At 35.0% G+C, this 14888-nt stretch overlaps 2 protein-coding genes across 9 annotated transcripts in view; both read right to left on the reverse strand.

Annotated features, from left to right (window-relative positions):
- BIRC6 (baculoviral IAP repeat containing 6) overlaps positions 1-14888 on the reverse strand; it is a 213817-nt gene that overhangs the window by 78321 nt on the left and 120608 nt on the right. For all 8 annotated transcript variants that reach the window (XR_010662357.1, XM_065929466.1, XM_065929463.1 and 5 more), the window contains 7 exons: positions 12175-12454; positions 10098-10354; positions 9740-9848; positions 7348-7569; positions 5572-6352; positions 3404-3547; positions 2843-2972 (listed from right to left, as the gene is read on the reverse strand). Coding sequence is in view for 7 of the 8 variants with exons in the window: in XM_065929466.1 (XP_065785538.1) it covers positions 2843-2972; positions 3404-3547; positions 5572-6352; positions 7348-7569; positions 9740-9848; positions 10098-10354; positions 12175-12454 (1923 nt within the window). In the remaining variant the exon portion in view is untranslated. The remainder of the gene's footprint in view (positions 1-2842; positions 2973-3403; positions 3548-5571; positions 6353-7347; positions 7570-9739; positions 9849-10097; positions 10355-12174; positions 12455-14888) is intronic.
- Positions 10588-11067, reverse strand: LOC136162980 (small nuclear ribonucleoprotein E-like). The gene has a single exon (XM_065927399.1). The coding sequence runs from the start codon at positions 11026-11028 to the stop codon at positions 10750-10752; it is 279 nt and encodes a 92-aa protein (XP_065783471.1). The 5' UTR covers positions 11029-11067; the 3' UTR covers positions 10588-10749.

Raw genomic sequence — 14888 nt, forward strand, 5'->3', positions numbered from 1 at the left:
TATTATCAAGAACTTCTGTTTTATTTTATGCACAGATCAATCTGCTTATCACCTATATCTATATATTTCAGTCCTCACAAGATATATATCAAGGAATATTATTTTCAAAATAAGGAAACAGTCTTAGCAAGGTTACTGATACAATCTGTTAAGGGCAATATGAAACTCAAGCTCATGATTAATCCTAATATGCATTACATTAGACTTCTCCTGCTACAAATGGGGGTATAACCAAACAAGTTTAAGGAACACAGGTTGCCGGTTTTATTATTTTTATTTGGCTAGGAATCTTAGATAAAATGACATATTTTACAAGTACTTTAAGAATGAATACCAAGGACTTTCACAGATAGTCATTACTCTGAATTAATATTTTCTTTCATGCTTTTGAATATGGCATGCTATTATAAATCATGAAATAAATGATGGCCATACAATGATCTTATTTAACCACTAAGAAACTCAAAAACTACAAGGGGAAAATGGGGGAGGGGGAAGAACAGAGCTTCAGTCAGCTGTAAAACAACTTCAAGAGGCCGAACAAATGTGTAATTAGGATCATTAAAAGAGCAGAGTTATGGGAAGACAAATATATTTGAGAAACTAATAGGCAAAACATTTCCAAATCTGATAAAATTCATAAACACACAGATTTAAGTCAAAAAACTCAAATCATAAGGAACATGAAGAAAACTACAAGGCATATTATTTGATGATAGTAATAGTCAAATTGCTTAAAAACAATGATAGAAATTAAAAAAAAAACAACGAACACAATCATTTGAAAGCAATATAGTTAAAAGCAATAGGAAGCAGGTAAAGGGACCGCTTAAATAATTTTGGATTCTTTGTTTTCAAGAATATTAGTAAAATACATATACACATGTTAATATATCATAAGATGTAATTAAAGAATACAAACACAGTTTAAAGACCAAAGTACTGCTAACCAGAGGTTAAAGCAGGCACTCAGAAGTTTCTGATATTTGCTAAGGGTAACTCAGTTGGACTTTTTAGTAGGATACTGTTCTTCCACAGCCATCAGTTTTATTTTTAATTTTTAGATCATAAAGGGAGCTAGTTTGCTCAATATTCTAAATGACAGAAAAAGACACTTTAGAAAATAGTATTCATTTATAGCAAAGATAAAGAAAAAAGTTAAACTTCCAGTTATTTTGTACTATGTCTATACATTTCGATTAAGTTAAATGTTGACATCTCAAAAACTGAATTTCAGTACTCTTCTTCACTTTCTTCCTTCCTTTAATTAATTAAAAATTGTTTCTTCATCATGTAAAACACACAATTTCAGAAAATTGAAATGCAGAAAAAGGTGTGTAAAATCAAATTTTCACAAAGTTTAGCTATAACAGGTAAGGTGGAGGTTTTCAAATAAGCAAAAAATGTTAGACATTTATAACATATTCTAACTCTTTACTGTGTAATATGTAAAATGTAGGAAAGCATTATAATATTATGCACACATTCATGCTAGATGCAGTGTCTAAAACCAATAAACAATCTTTTCTACTTTATTTTCTCAAAGTGATCATATTCACTCATGTGGTTTAACTTACCATTTGTGTAAGTATGTTTGGTATGCTTAGTTGCTCAGTCGTGTCTGACTCTTTGTGACCCCATGGACTGCAGCCTGTCAGGCTTCTCTGTCCATGGGGATTCTCCAGGTCAGAATACTGAAGAGGGTTGCCATAGCCTCCTCCAGGGGCTCTTCCCAAACCAGGGATCAAACACAGGTCTCTCGTATGCAGGCAGATTCTTTACCGTCTGAGCCACCAGGGAAGTCCAAGAATACTGGAGTGGGTAACATCTCCCTTCTCCAGGGGATCTTCCCAACTCAGGAATTGAACCAGGGTATCCTGCATTGCAGGTGAATTCTTTACCAGCTGAGCTACCAGGGAAGCCCAAATATGTATGGTAACAATTCCCCAATCTCTTCAACTCAGTCTTTTATTTCAAATTTGGATTAATATGTCCAACTAATAAATAGATAACGCCAGTTTTTTGGGAACTCCTAACTTGTTTCAGTTAACAGTGTTGCTCAAAGACTTAGAAACACACTGACTTATATTTAAATTGCAAACATTTAAATTTTCAGTTTGTTTTTTATTCTGACAATATATAAAATATCATAAATACTCTGAGAGGCAGAGTATGTGTCCTGCTCACTTTTACAACCCTAGAAGAAATTACTGTGCTTACACATAGCAGATACTCAATGAATTCATCACTGACTAGGATTTCAGAGAGGCAAAAAAAGAAATTCATCATAGTCAACTGGCATTCTACCCCCAAAATGCTTTTACTTCAGAAACTTATATTCTATTTAAAGGCATCAACTGAGAGCTCTTGAAATAGACAAGAAATCTACAGGAAAAGTTCTGTCTTCCTCACTGTTATAATCAATAAAGTCACCAGCCAATTCTACCTACTGACCATTCATTTATCTCCTAGATTTATTAAATGTTTATTACTTAGAATGCTGTCATTCAACCTAATATACTGTGCAAATTCATCTACTATAAAATAGCCTTATGGTTTATCTCGAGAAAATTCCATCAATAGCTTCCCACAGCTTGTTGCCATTTCCAGCTGCCAGTTCTGCCACTACTAAACATAATGCATATAACAACCGAAGAATTACACGTGCTGGAATGTATTATACATTTTGTACACTGCATCATGTTTTGAAATGTGAAACCATCTTGACCATTTCATGTCATTAAATAGTTTCTCAGTGAATATAATAAAATTATAAAAATGATAAAATTCCTATATACATATAACAAAGTTAAAGAAAAATAAATATTTAAATCTGACTTGCCTGACACTCTGTCCAGAACTTCTGATAATGTTGTTGAGACTGGCAAATGAAGTGTTCGGAATTTGTGGCCTGCTCCATACATTGGATGCTGGATGACGTGGCTAGTAGCATTAATTCTCCCCTTATACAGCTGGAAATCAAGAAATAAAGAAGAGATTTTTTGAAATATATTTCATTATATAACAATTTCAAAAGCATAAAAGAATAAAAATTCAATAATGCATACAAAAATATATGAGTTTATTTTCTGTATTTCTTCAAATGTGGCATGTCTGTCATGTGATTTGTTGATCAAATTTTGTATTAGCACTGTTGTAGCCAACAATCTGTCACTTTTCCTCCCAAATCAAATTATACTATTCATGGCAATTTACAACTAGGTATTCCAGACAGAGTTAGCGGAGATTTCTAAGTTCTATCATTAAGTATAAAAGCTATGATAATTTTATTCTGCTGTATTAGAAATTAGAACAGAGATAACTGTAAGCTCTGATATGAAAACATAAAATATCTTTACACACAGTTCATCATTAAGATTTAATTTAATTGTTATATACTCACTGGACAGGGAGACTGAAGAAACATTGTCACTTTCTCATCCTCCAGCATCAACTGCAAGAATAATCTACGTACAAACCCTGAAATATTGCCTGATGTTGGAAGGTTCCCTCTTTGAGGAGATGTCTGAAACAGTTCACAGAGAACCTGGCAAAGTGAGAGATTTAAAAAGTTAAAAGTGGTACTTCCAGCTTTTTACTTTAAAGAATAAAGAGGATTTAAAATGTGGATTAATAAGTATGTTTCAATTAATCAAATTAACAATTAAAGAATATATTATTCCATCTTAAATGAATAAGAAGTAGACATCAAGTTAAAAGTGAATCAGAAATTTCTGTGGATAAGAGAAGTTACTAGTACAGGGTTTCCATAAAATACCTGGCAAAACCAACTTAATTTTAACTTCAATCAATATCTGAATGTGGTTACTATACAATAAAAATTCTGAAAAAAACATATTAAAAATATAAAATAAAGCCTTAAGAAGAAACTAAGAGAGGATAACCAGGACAGAAGACAATGAAACAGAAAGTTTCACTCTACCCACAGGCAGAAACCAAATTTTCAAATACTCATATTTAAGGACTTCGTTAAAATTGGTAATTTAAGCATTTCTTTCAAATTAGGCACATTAAGTAGATAGTTTCCCAATAACATAGTTGAGGCAATAAAGTATCTCCCTCTTCTAAAAGTTAAGTCATTCAGTAATTTTTAAAAACAGTAATAGCTCATCCTTTTAGATATTAATAGTTTAACTGATAAGCACTGGTAGCTCAGACGGTAAAACGTCTGCCTATAATGCGGGAGACCCGGGTTTGATCCCTGGGTCGGGAAGATCCCCTGGAGAAGGAAATGGCAACCCAGTCCAGTATTCTTGCCTGGAAAGTCCCGTGGACTGAGGATCCTGGTAGGCTACAGTCCATGGGGTCGCAGAGAGTCAGACACGACTGAGCGACTTCACTTCACTTCACCATATTTCAAAGGGTTGGACACAACTGAGCAACTGAACTGAACTGGACCATGTCTCAAACAAGCTCTATGCCAGTATACATAGCATAACATGCTCATAAACATTATAATCCTCTCAAAAAAAAATCTTTTGAGAGGCAGGTATTACTATTTCCATTTTCTAGTTTAAAACCTGTTGAAGATCACAGCAGCTGGAAACAAGCAAAATCTGGCAAAAAGGAACTAGAATTATTTTAGAGATAATTCCAGCTTTCAAGATTTTTGGCCCCCAGACTCAATACAATAATCTTTTATACTTTGAATGTGATTTGTCAAGAGTCTCCTGTCTGAGACCTACTCTAATGATTGCTTCATTAGAAGCATGGAGAAGGCAATGGCAACCCACTCCAGTACTCTTACCTATAAAATCCCATGGATGGAGGAGCCTGGTAGGCTGCAGTCCATGGGGTCACTAAGAGTCAGACATAACTGAGGAACTTTACTTTCACTTCTCACTTTCATGCATTGGAGGAGGAAATGGCAACCCACTCCAGTGTTCTTGCCTGGATAATCCCAGGGACAGGGGAGCCTGGTGGGCTGCAGTCCATGGGGTCACTAAGAGTCAGACATAACTGAGCAAACTTCACTTTCACTTCTCACTTTCATGCATTGGAGGAGGAAATGGCAACCCACTCCAGTGTTCTTGCCTGGAGAATCCCAGGGATGGCAGAGCCTGGTGGGCTGCCGTCTATGGGGTTGCACACAGTCGGAGATGACTGAAGTGACTTTGCAGCAGCAGCAGCATTAGAAGCAAACCAACAGCTTTTAACAATCTAGTTACTACAAAATGTAATGTCTTGATGCAGCTGAGCCCTTCAATGGCCACCTTTAAGCGGTCAATCTTGTTCCAAGAGCTGAAGATCATATTGGGGGTAGATTTTTTTAAAAGAGGATTTCTTTAGCTAGAATCTTGAAGAATTTGTCTATCATTCATCAAAAAGAATAACTGACTTATGTTAATAAGTGAAGACAGGAGGGAAGAGATATCAGTACTTAATTTTAATTATGGTTTAAATTCAAATCATTAAATGCACCCAACCAGAAACTTCATCATCACCTGGCCCTAATACATGCCACTTTCTGAACTAATTTCAAGAGTGTTATGTGACAGCACATTAAAACAGTAAGACACCTGGAACATAAGTTAGTTTTTCCACTCTTACCTGGGCCATCAGCTTTTGATTATTAGGGTGACATGAAATGCACTGCAGGAAGAATGCAACAGTTGCATTCTCAATTGCTGTCCTCTGCTGGGTAGTCAATCCCGTTGTAGCAGCTGAGGAGAGAGAAGCTGACCTTGCACTGGTCTGCTGGGCACTTAGGTTGTGTCCTCCAGAGGTGGATCCAGAGTGACACAATAAAAACAGAAGTGCTGTCCACAGTGGATTGACTTCAGACCCACCAAGCCAGTCTTTCATGATATGGCTATTGCCAACTTCTGTCAAAAACCTAAGAACAGGAGCAACCAGGTCTGCTGTGATAGGCATCTTATTACATTGTTGTGGAACGTGGTGCCGCCTCAGTTTGTCCTGGGAAGTATCTACTGATTGAGCAATGCTTTCAGAGTAAGAAATGTGGTTAAAACAAAAACTAGCCAGACTCCTCACAAGAAGAGAAGGCAAACCTGAGTCCAATAATTGTTTGATAGCTTCTGGAGATTGAGAAGAGGAAGCAAGGGTTGCCAAATGTGATTCAGTTAGGGCAAGAGGCGCTTGTGCATTTTTAGAGTCGTCTGTTAAAGATGAACTGAGATCTTGCTTTTTGCTATCATCTGTCATGGACAGTCCATGGTGACACTGAACTGGGGGAGGGGTAATGCCCATCCAGCCCATGAGCAAAGAAAAATAACTTGGGTGTATGTGACACATCGAGCAAAGCAGACTGTCCACAGCTTTCTTCAAAACCATATTGCAGGGAAGAGACATGGACCAATTAAAAAGTAACCTAGGGAATGAAAGATATCATGTTAAAAAAAAATACACTTATTTTTAGAAAGACCTCACTGTTCATTATTTCTACTAGAAATCACTCTGATGAAAATTACACAGTCTAACATTCAGTATTACGACATTGTAATGTCTCAGCAAGACTGGTTCTGATAAACACCATTAAGTACTTCAGTAGGCTCAAGTAAGACTTGCAAGATGAACACAGAAAACTAAGAGATCTATATCAAAATGGTTCTACCATTCTCTGTGTGACCTAAAAAAAGAAATGACATACAGAGAATAATGAAAAAAGTATAGCAAAGAAATGTTTAGATTGAATTTGACATGATTAATGGCTTTAATTCATGTCTGCAAAATGAAAACTATTAGTGAGCTTCACTAATAAGTCATGGATTATGCCAAATAAAAGAAGCAAATATGAAAATGACAAACTAGAGAACAAAAGGCCAACCTTTTATGAGTCATGGAACTCTTCAGAAATAAATATTATATTTTGCCATAGACTTAAAGTTATGAGGCAGTCAGCTCAATAAAGCCTTAACTGTGTATGGTGAAGAAATGTGGTTTAAGTGGAAACTACTAGTCAAAAGAACAATCATGGCTGTCTAGAAAGAATGAGAAACAAACAACTTTAAGAACTGTCTAGTGTAGTCTTTTAAAATTTCTAGTTACACTTTCCCTCCAAAGTTGTATATTAAAGATAAAAGAATCTGGTGAGTAAACTTACAAAAGAGAATAAACAATGTGAACTGCAGAATACACTGAACATTCCAAATTTAGGTGGGAAAAGCAGTAGTGACACTAATACAGCTTCTTAAAACATGAAGATTAAATTTGAGTAGCATCTCATTTCAAAATGATATCATTTATACTTATCTAGCACTTTCATTATTTTTATACAACTAAGCATATAAAAATGCTGTTTTATCAAGTAAAAACCTAAAGTGATCTAATACTGGGGAGAAAAATAATTTCGTAAATCATACTTACTCAAAGAGCTCCCGGTCTAGCAGTGCTGGTAGATCATATTCTACCAGCAGTTCATAACTGTGCCACAAAACTGCGGCTACACAGTGCAAATGAGACGGAGAGGGCATCAGAAGACCATACTCTACTGATGAAGAGTTAGGACACATGTAACTCATCCTGCCACTTCTCTTCATAGCAGCCACTCTTGCAGAATCACTGACCCATTTTAACAAGGCCTGAATTCTTAAGAAAAGATGAATTCAAATAATCAATTATACTACGATGACATTTAATATAGATAAATACTGCCACTGCATGTAAGCAATGTATATATGAGAATAATATATGATTATTCTCAGTAATTTTAATTTAAAATAGGAGGGAAAAGGAATTATGCAATCAATAATGTCAAAGTAATTCTAATTTTCCAATAATACCTATTTAAGTGATGAAAATATCTGCAATAACTCATCTAATCAGCATATAAATACTGATTCTTACCTCATTTATGGCAGAACATATAAATCTCTAGAATTACAAGATAGACAGTTTAAAAAAAACTAATTTTGTAGTCTAAATTTTTATTCTTTTTATAATAAATCCACATATCATAGAACAGTGATTGGGGGGGTCAGCTCTTCATTGTGCAGAATCTCATGCAATATGCCATGTTTCACATCTCTGGTCCCCAAGCATTAAATAATAGTAGCAAACACCCACCCTCCTGCACTCTGACAAGGGAACAGCCTCAACACACATACGTTTCCAAGTGCCACCCTACTAAACTCCATTGCCTAGAGCTGGGGACCACAAAATGAAAGCAAAAGACTTTTTAAAGCAATATGCTTTGAACTTAGTATTTTTAAGGGGTGAGGGATAGATTTATTTTCAAGTTCTTAAAACACTGTTTATCTTTGTTTTGTTTACTTTTAAATGTCTAGAGCACAAGATTCTTTGCTTAAGGTTAAAAGAAATGGGAGTTGGAAGGTATATAATACCACTTAATCTCTCTCTCTACCCTGAAGGACTGAAGGATCAAATGCTTTAAATTTCATATGACAAGAAATAAGGAAAACTCATAGGAAAAGAAGGGAGATGAGACAATTAGGGAAAAGTAACATTTCCTAGAAAAACAGCAGCCAAAATCTTGTCATTAACATCAATTCTAAAATATTCTGAAATAGCTATATTTGCAATATGCTAAGAAAGTAATTTCAAGCGCAATTTCTTCTTATGATAAAAAAATTAAAAATAAAATAACCACAAGACTGCAGGAAACCTATTTTAGAAAAATATTCAGCACATATTTTTAACCCTATTAATCATTATGATTCAAATTTGACATAAATTACTATTCACTTTGTCAAAAAATACTCCAATATATTTTAAAATACAATATAGTTATCATACAGTTTATATAAAGCAAAAGTTTAATGGAAAGGAAGTCAGCCTATTCAATATTTTGAAGTTATCTGACAAACTAATTTTACTTTGTTAAATATATTCTTCAAATATTTTTAACCCAGAGTACATGAACGCAATGAGTCTAAAATTAATGAAAGCTATTACATTGTCAGGGATTAAGTAACAATTTTTCTGAGATGACTTCACTGCCAGGCACTCTAATTCATACCCTTCAGTCTGACCTACATAAATCTCCCCTTATTAGGGACACAGTTCTGTCTCCCCACTCCCAAGGGCCCAAGTTGGACTGAATAAAGTTGATCTCTCTAGTATTAGCACAATGCCAGACATATACCAACTACTCGGTGAACAGCTGTAAAATGAGTAAGAACCCACCAAAAAATTAATAATCTGTTAATAATTCATGAAGTAAGATGTTTAACAACATACCAAATGCTTTAACTTTAAATACAAATTAATAAAAGTAAAGAATCTTAATTGAATATAAAATATTCAACACACTTAAAAGGATATTAACTCAGGAAACAGTCTCTAGCATAAAGATAATTCATATTACTTATACACAACAAAAACACATTTCAAAGATACTTGGAGTCCTTATGAATTTGGAGGTAGAAGACATTGAGGAAGAACTACATTAGTAAAAATTACCTATACTGCAAGATCAGTAAACATTTAGGTGAAACAATCAGTATTATTTACTTGGTTTGACAGTGTTTCACTTTGTGGTAGAAAGCAGGAGAAAGAAGGGAAAGAATCTAATGAAAAGATGTCAATGGATAATATAAATGATCAGTGAAAACATTACTATTATCAAAATAGTCCAGGTATCTAATATAGACACAATAGTCCGTTATTTCTGTAAGTTTAGTAATACCTAAGCTTAACTTTTACAAAAAGATCTTTAAAAAAAGCATTATTAGTAACATCCACTGCGTGAGATTATGTGTATATATGTTCTCATGTGAAAAATGAGATCACCACATACCTGTCTTTTGTTCCAGGATCCTGAGTTGTTCCAAGCTGGTAAAGAATATCTATCGTAGAGTCAGAAGACAGTCCATTCAGTCTTCCAAAAAGTAAAGGGCTATTCAAATCTTGCAAAAAGAGAATCAAAAGGAAAAATTTGCTAAATAAGCAAATGAGATTAAAAGATTCTCTCAGTTTAATCTTAAATTATTCATTAAACATAACTTGTATAAAATTCAAAAACAACAAAAAAATCAAACTCCAAAAATAATGAAGCCATATGGAATTTAATTTTGGAAACGGAATTAATCACAAACATCGTAGTTATTATTTCTCTGCAGATAAATAAAAATTCAAATACCAAAATTAATTGTCACCTGTAGGATCACTGCCTGATGCTGCACAGTTTCTCAGAAGAATGTCTATAAGCTTTAGGCCAATTCGAGTGGACTGAAGTCCTATCTTTACGAGCACAACCTCAATGTTGGGTGAATGCATTCCACAGTACGGAGACATCAGCAGGGCTGCACAAGTCTGTAGCAAATTAGCAGTAGGTGCAGCTGCACTTGCCATCATTCCTTCCAGATCACTTATGTGAGTAAGGCAATGATGTAATAACCGTAACCATCCAATACTGAAATACAAAACACAACAGCTTATGGGTTAATTTAAGTAGCTTAAATTACTTCAGACTTCTGAAGTAAAAACTTTTGCAAGAGCAAACAAAATTTCTCCAAGATCAGCAAGTTGTGGATGGATTGTCATAGACAGATTCTCTTACTGAATGAAGTCATACACAGAAAGACAAAAATGACATGGTATCACTTATATGTGGATTGTTTTTATTTTTATTTTTTTTATTTATTTATTTTTTGATAAAAACAGTCCCACAGCATTTATTGTCATCTGGTAATAACATAAGGGTGAGCAGAACAATATGAATACAAGTTTTAGAACTACATCTCTAACAAAAGATACCTAAAAAACGCAACGGTATTGCCAAACAATTTCTCACTTCATCTATCACTTCTAGTTGGAGACAATTTGGAGCAGAGTAATGTTATCTCCTTTTAGCATGATCCGACCCAGTTGTTTTCTTGACTTTGTTTTAGAATGAATCTCTTCTGCATCATCTAATACGAGGTTCATATACTCATCAAAACCAATGATACAGCCTTCTATCCGCATATTCACTTGCTCATAAAGCCACACCTGAATCCGCGATCTATTTTGCAAGTATCTGAAGATGAGATTGATGGACTGCACCATCACCTTCTGCACCTTCTGGCCCTGGCCCCGGTACGCCATGCTGGACACTCACAAGCACCACACTACTCCACACTCTCAGAAAGCCGTGGATTATTTTTAAAAAGAGGGGGGAGGGCACAAATGAACCAACTTACAAACTGAACAGAGGAATGGATATAGAAAACAAACTTATGTTTCCAGGGATAAACTGGAGGACTGGGATTCACATACAGACACTACTACATATGAAATAGATAACTACTAAGAACCTGCTGGCACAGGGAACTCTACTCAATGCTCTGTAATGGACTACATGCAAAGAATCTTTAAAAAAAAAAAAAAGAAAAAAGAGGAGATACATGGTGAAAAAAATTTGTGCCTTATAAAGCAGAAAAAATAACCAGCATGTTGTATTTCATAAGTAGGTAGAACCAATCGATGTTTAAAAAAGAATATTTTTAGAATACTATAACATCAATAAGAGTTATTGATAAGTTTCTCCTATAACATAAAAAATAAAAATACTTAAGTACAAGTCGCATTTAGGAATTACGAACTTGCTTTTTATTTAGTCAGAAAATAGTTTTGTATATACACATATGCATAAATATAAACAGCACAGGATCACAGAATTGCAAAACTGAAAAGACCTAGCAGCTTGAAAATAAAAAAGAAATCCCAATTTTTTTTCCTCAGGTAAAACGTACAATAAAACCAATCTATAAAATTTTCAACCATCCAAATTTATCAGAAGAATGTAAATTAAAGGACACATTCAGGTCCTTCTTTGTTTGGTCACTTTGTATTAATTTGTATGGTTCAAATCAAACCCTTTACTGACTGGCATCTTAAGAATTACTAGATAACAGACCAGGTGCTTATCTGTGTGGTCAATCTGTTTGATTCAGATATATTTTGGGGGACAGCATTTGGAAATGTTTACGTAAGACTACAGTTCGAAGAAGTAGAACTCACACCCACATAAAGCACATCACAGATCATCTCAAGAATTAAACACAACGAATTAAAGAATTAAACACAAAGAATGCAATTATTCTTTATTACACTTAAAAAATCATGATATTATTTAGAAATCTATGGAACAAAGAATTTTCTAAGCTCTAATTAAGAAAAACCAAAGAAGCCACAGAATAAATTTCATGAAAAGCACAGAAAGATTTTCCTTAAGAATGAGGAACTACATACCTTGTTTTGGATACCTGATCTTCAGATGGAAGAAAGGGATTATTAACTGTTGCTGAAGAAGTGGTACCAAAAGCAGTGAGGCCCAGTAATTTGATCTGTGAAAGGCCTAGTGTGCTGGCATCTCGTGGACGATGGAGTCTAAGGCAGACAGCGGAAGCTACTTCAGCTTTCACAAGTTGAATTTTTATGTAGGTAAGACCACTTGTGACAACAGGAGTAGACAATGGTAGCATGTTTACTCCATCTGCACTTACTTCTACAGACACTGAGGATGGGCAGGCTACAGAAAGAGAAAATTGAACAATTACTAAAGAAAAAGTAAATGCAAGTTCATATTTTAATGGCAACTACAGTAAAATGGCAGCTTTCAGTTATATTCATTATGAAGTCATAAAAAGAATATGTAAATGCTAAGTCATACTTTGTTGCTAACTTCAATTATAATTGATTTTGGAGCTATTATATGAAATTTAGAGTATAATAAAAATTATAACATTAACCTAAAAAACAGATTAACTGAAGATAAGCAATCCACATATACTTCATTTTCTCGAAGAAAACAAAAACAGGCAATTACTCTATTATTTCTACTCTCAGAATTATCACCAGCAAAATGGGGCACTTGATTAGTACGCTATGGTTTACAGCTGTATATAATTTAGGAAGAATGTGACTTTAAAAGTACCTTTTCACAAACTCATTATTTCACTACTATCATATTGCTACGATTTTAAACACATTTGAGTTTAGAAACTGTTTTCACCTCTGATCCTTTTTTGCCTTTCAAAATTTAAGCATTCAGAATATTTAAAATAACTTCCTGCTAAAATTTAAGGAGGCCAAATGAAGTAATCAAAAAAGGAAGAGTTCCAGAAAAACATCTACTTCTGCTTTATTGACTATGCCAAAGCCTTTGTGTGGATCACAACAAACTGTGGAAAATTCTTCAAGAGATGGGAATACTAAACCACCTGACCTGCCTCCTGAGAAATCTACATGCAGCTCAAGAAGCAACAGTTAGAACTGGACGTGGAACAGACTGGTTCCAAATCGGAAAAGGAATACGTCAAGGCTATATATTGTCACCCTGCTTATTTAACTTATATGCAGAGTACATCATGAGAAATACCAGACTGGATGAAGCACAAGCTGGAATCAAGATTACCGGGAGAAATATCAATAACCTCAGATATGCAAATGATACCATCCTTATGGCAGAAAGTGAAGAGGAACTGAAGAGCCTCTTGATGAAAGTGAAAGAGGAGAGTGAAAAAGTTGGCTTAAAACTCAACATCCAGAAAACTAAGATCATGGCATCTGGTCCCATCGCTTCTTGGCACATAGATAGGGAAAGAATGGAAAGAGTAGCAGACTTTATTTTTGGGGGGCTCCAAAATCACTGCAGATGGTGACTGTAGCCATGAAATTAAAAGATGCGTACTCATTGGAAGAAAAGTTATGACCAACCTAAATAGCATACTAAAAAGCAGAGACATTACTTTGCCAACCAAGGGCCGTCCATCTAGTCAAAGCTATGGTTTTCCCAGTAGTCATGTATGGATGTGAGAGTTAGACCATGAAGAAAGCTGAGTGCCAAAGAATTGATGCTTTTAAACTGCGGTGTTGGAGAAGACTCTTGAGAGTCCCTTGGACTAGCCAGAGATCCAACCAGTCCATCCTAAAGGAGATCAGTCCTGAATATTCACTGGAAGGACTGATGCTGAAGCAGAAACTTCAATACTTTGGCCACCTAATGCAAAGAACTGACTCACTGGAAAAAACCTCGATGGTGGGAAAGACTGAAGGCGGGAGGAGAAGGGGACAACAGAGGATGAGATGGTTGGATGGCATCACCGACTCAATGGACATGAGTTTGAGTAAACTCCAGGAGTTGGTGATGGACAGGGAAGGCTGGCATGCTGCAGTCCATGGGGTCGCAAAGAGTCAGACACGACTGAGCGACTGAACTGAACTGAACTGAATGAAGTAACCGGGTGATGCAGTGGTAAAGAATCTGCCTATCAATACAGGAGATGTTGGTTCAATCCCTGGGTGTCAAGGTCCCTTAGAGTAGGAAATAGCAACCTGCTCCAGCATTCTTGCCTGGGTAATTTCATCAACAGAGGAGCCTGATAGACTACAGTTCATGGTGTCACAAAGAGTCTGACATGACTGAGCACACACATAGAACGAAGTAATTAACTGACAGTTGTTATGGGAAAATTCTTTCTCACAAACATGGAAGAACATTTAATAAATTTATCTATCAACTAAAACAACCTGTGAAACTTGATTTTAATGTCAACTATAAAATCAGGAAGTAACTTTTATTATATGTCAACTATACCCCTGGTTTGCACAGAGAACTAGGTAAGTCACAAAATTTTTAAATTTAACCTTAAAGTATTATCTACATTATATAATCTCTTTGACTCTACCAATACAAACTGATAAAAAGAGATTAAATAATCCAAACCCTCACATGAATAAAGGGCACATTTTATGTTCAAGCCCAGGTTGTGATTCTAAAGGCTATGCTATTTCTACAGGAATACACTATACCTTTAGTTTGTGCTGTGATCTCAAACCAAAAGTATTAAGCACATTTGTGTTAGAAAACATGTAATCTATTGATTTATCGTAATGTACAGTCCTCCGTTGTAACATCCTTCCTGTCCAAATTACTATGTATAAATTCTACCTACAATTCAAAG

This window comes from Muntiacus reevesi, chromosome 3 (assembly GCF_963930625.1).
Source record: "Muntiacus reevesi chromosome 3, mMunRee1.1, whole genome shotgun sequence".
Lineage (NCBI taxonomy): Eukaryota > Metazoa > Chordata > Mammalia > Artiodactyla > Cervidae > Muntiacus > Muntiacus reevesi.

What these genes read in the sequence shown, in the direction of transcription:
- LOC136162980 (XM_065927399.1), bottom strand. Translation starts at nt 11,028, where the DNA reads ATGGCGTACCGGGGCCAGGGCCAGAAGGTGCAGAAGGTGATGGTGCAG.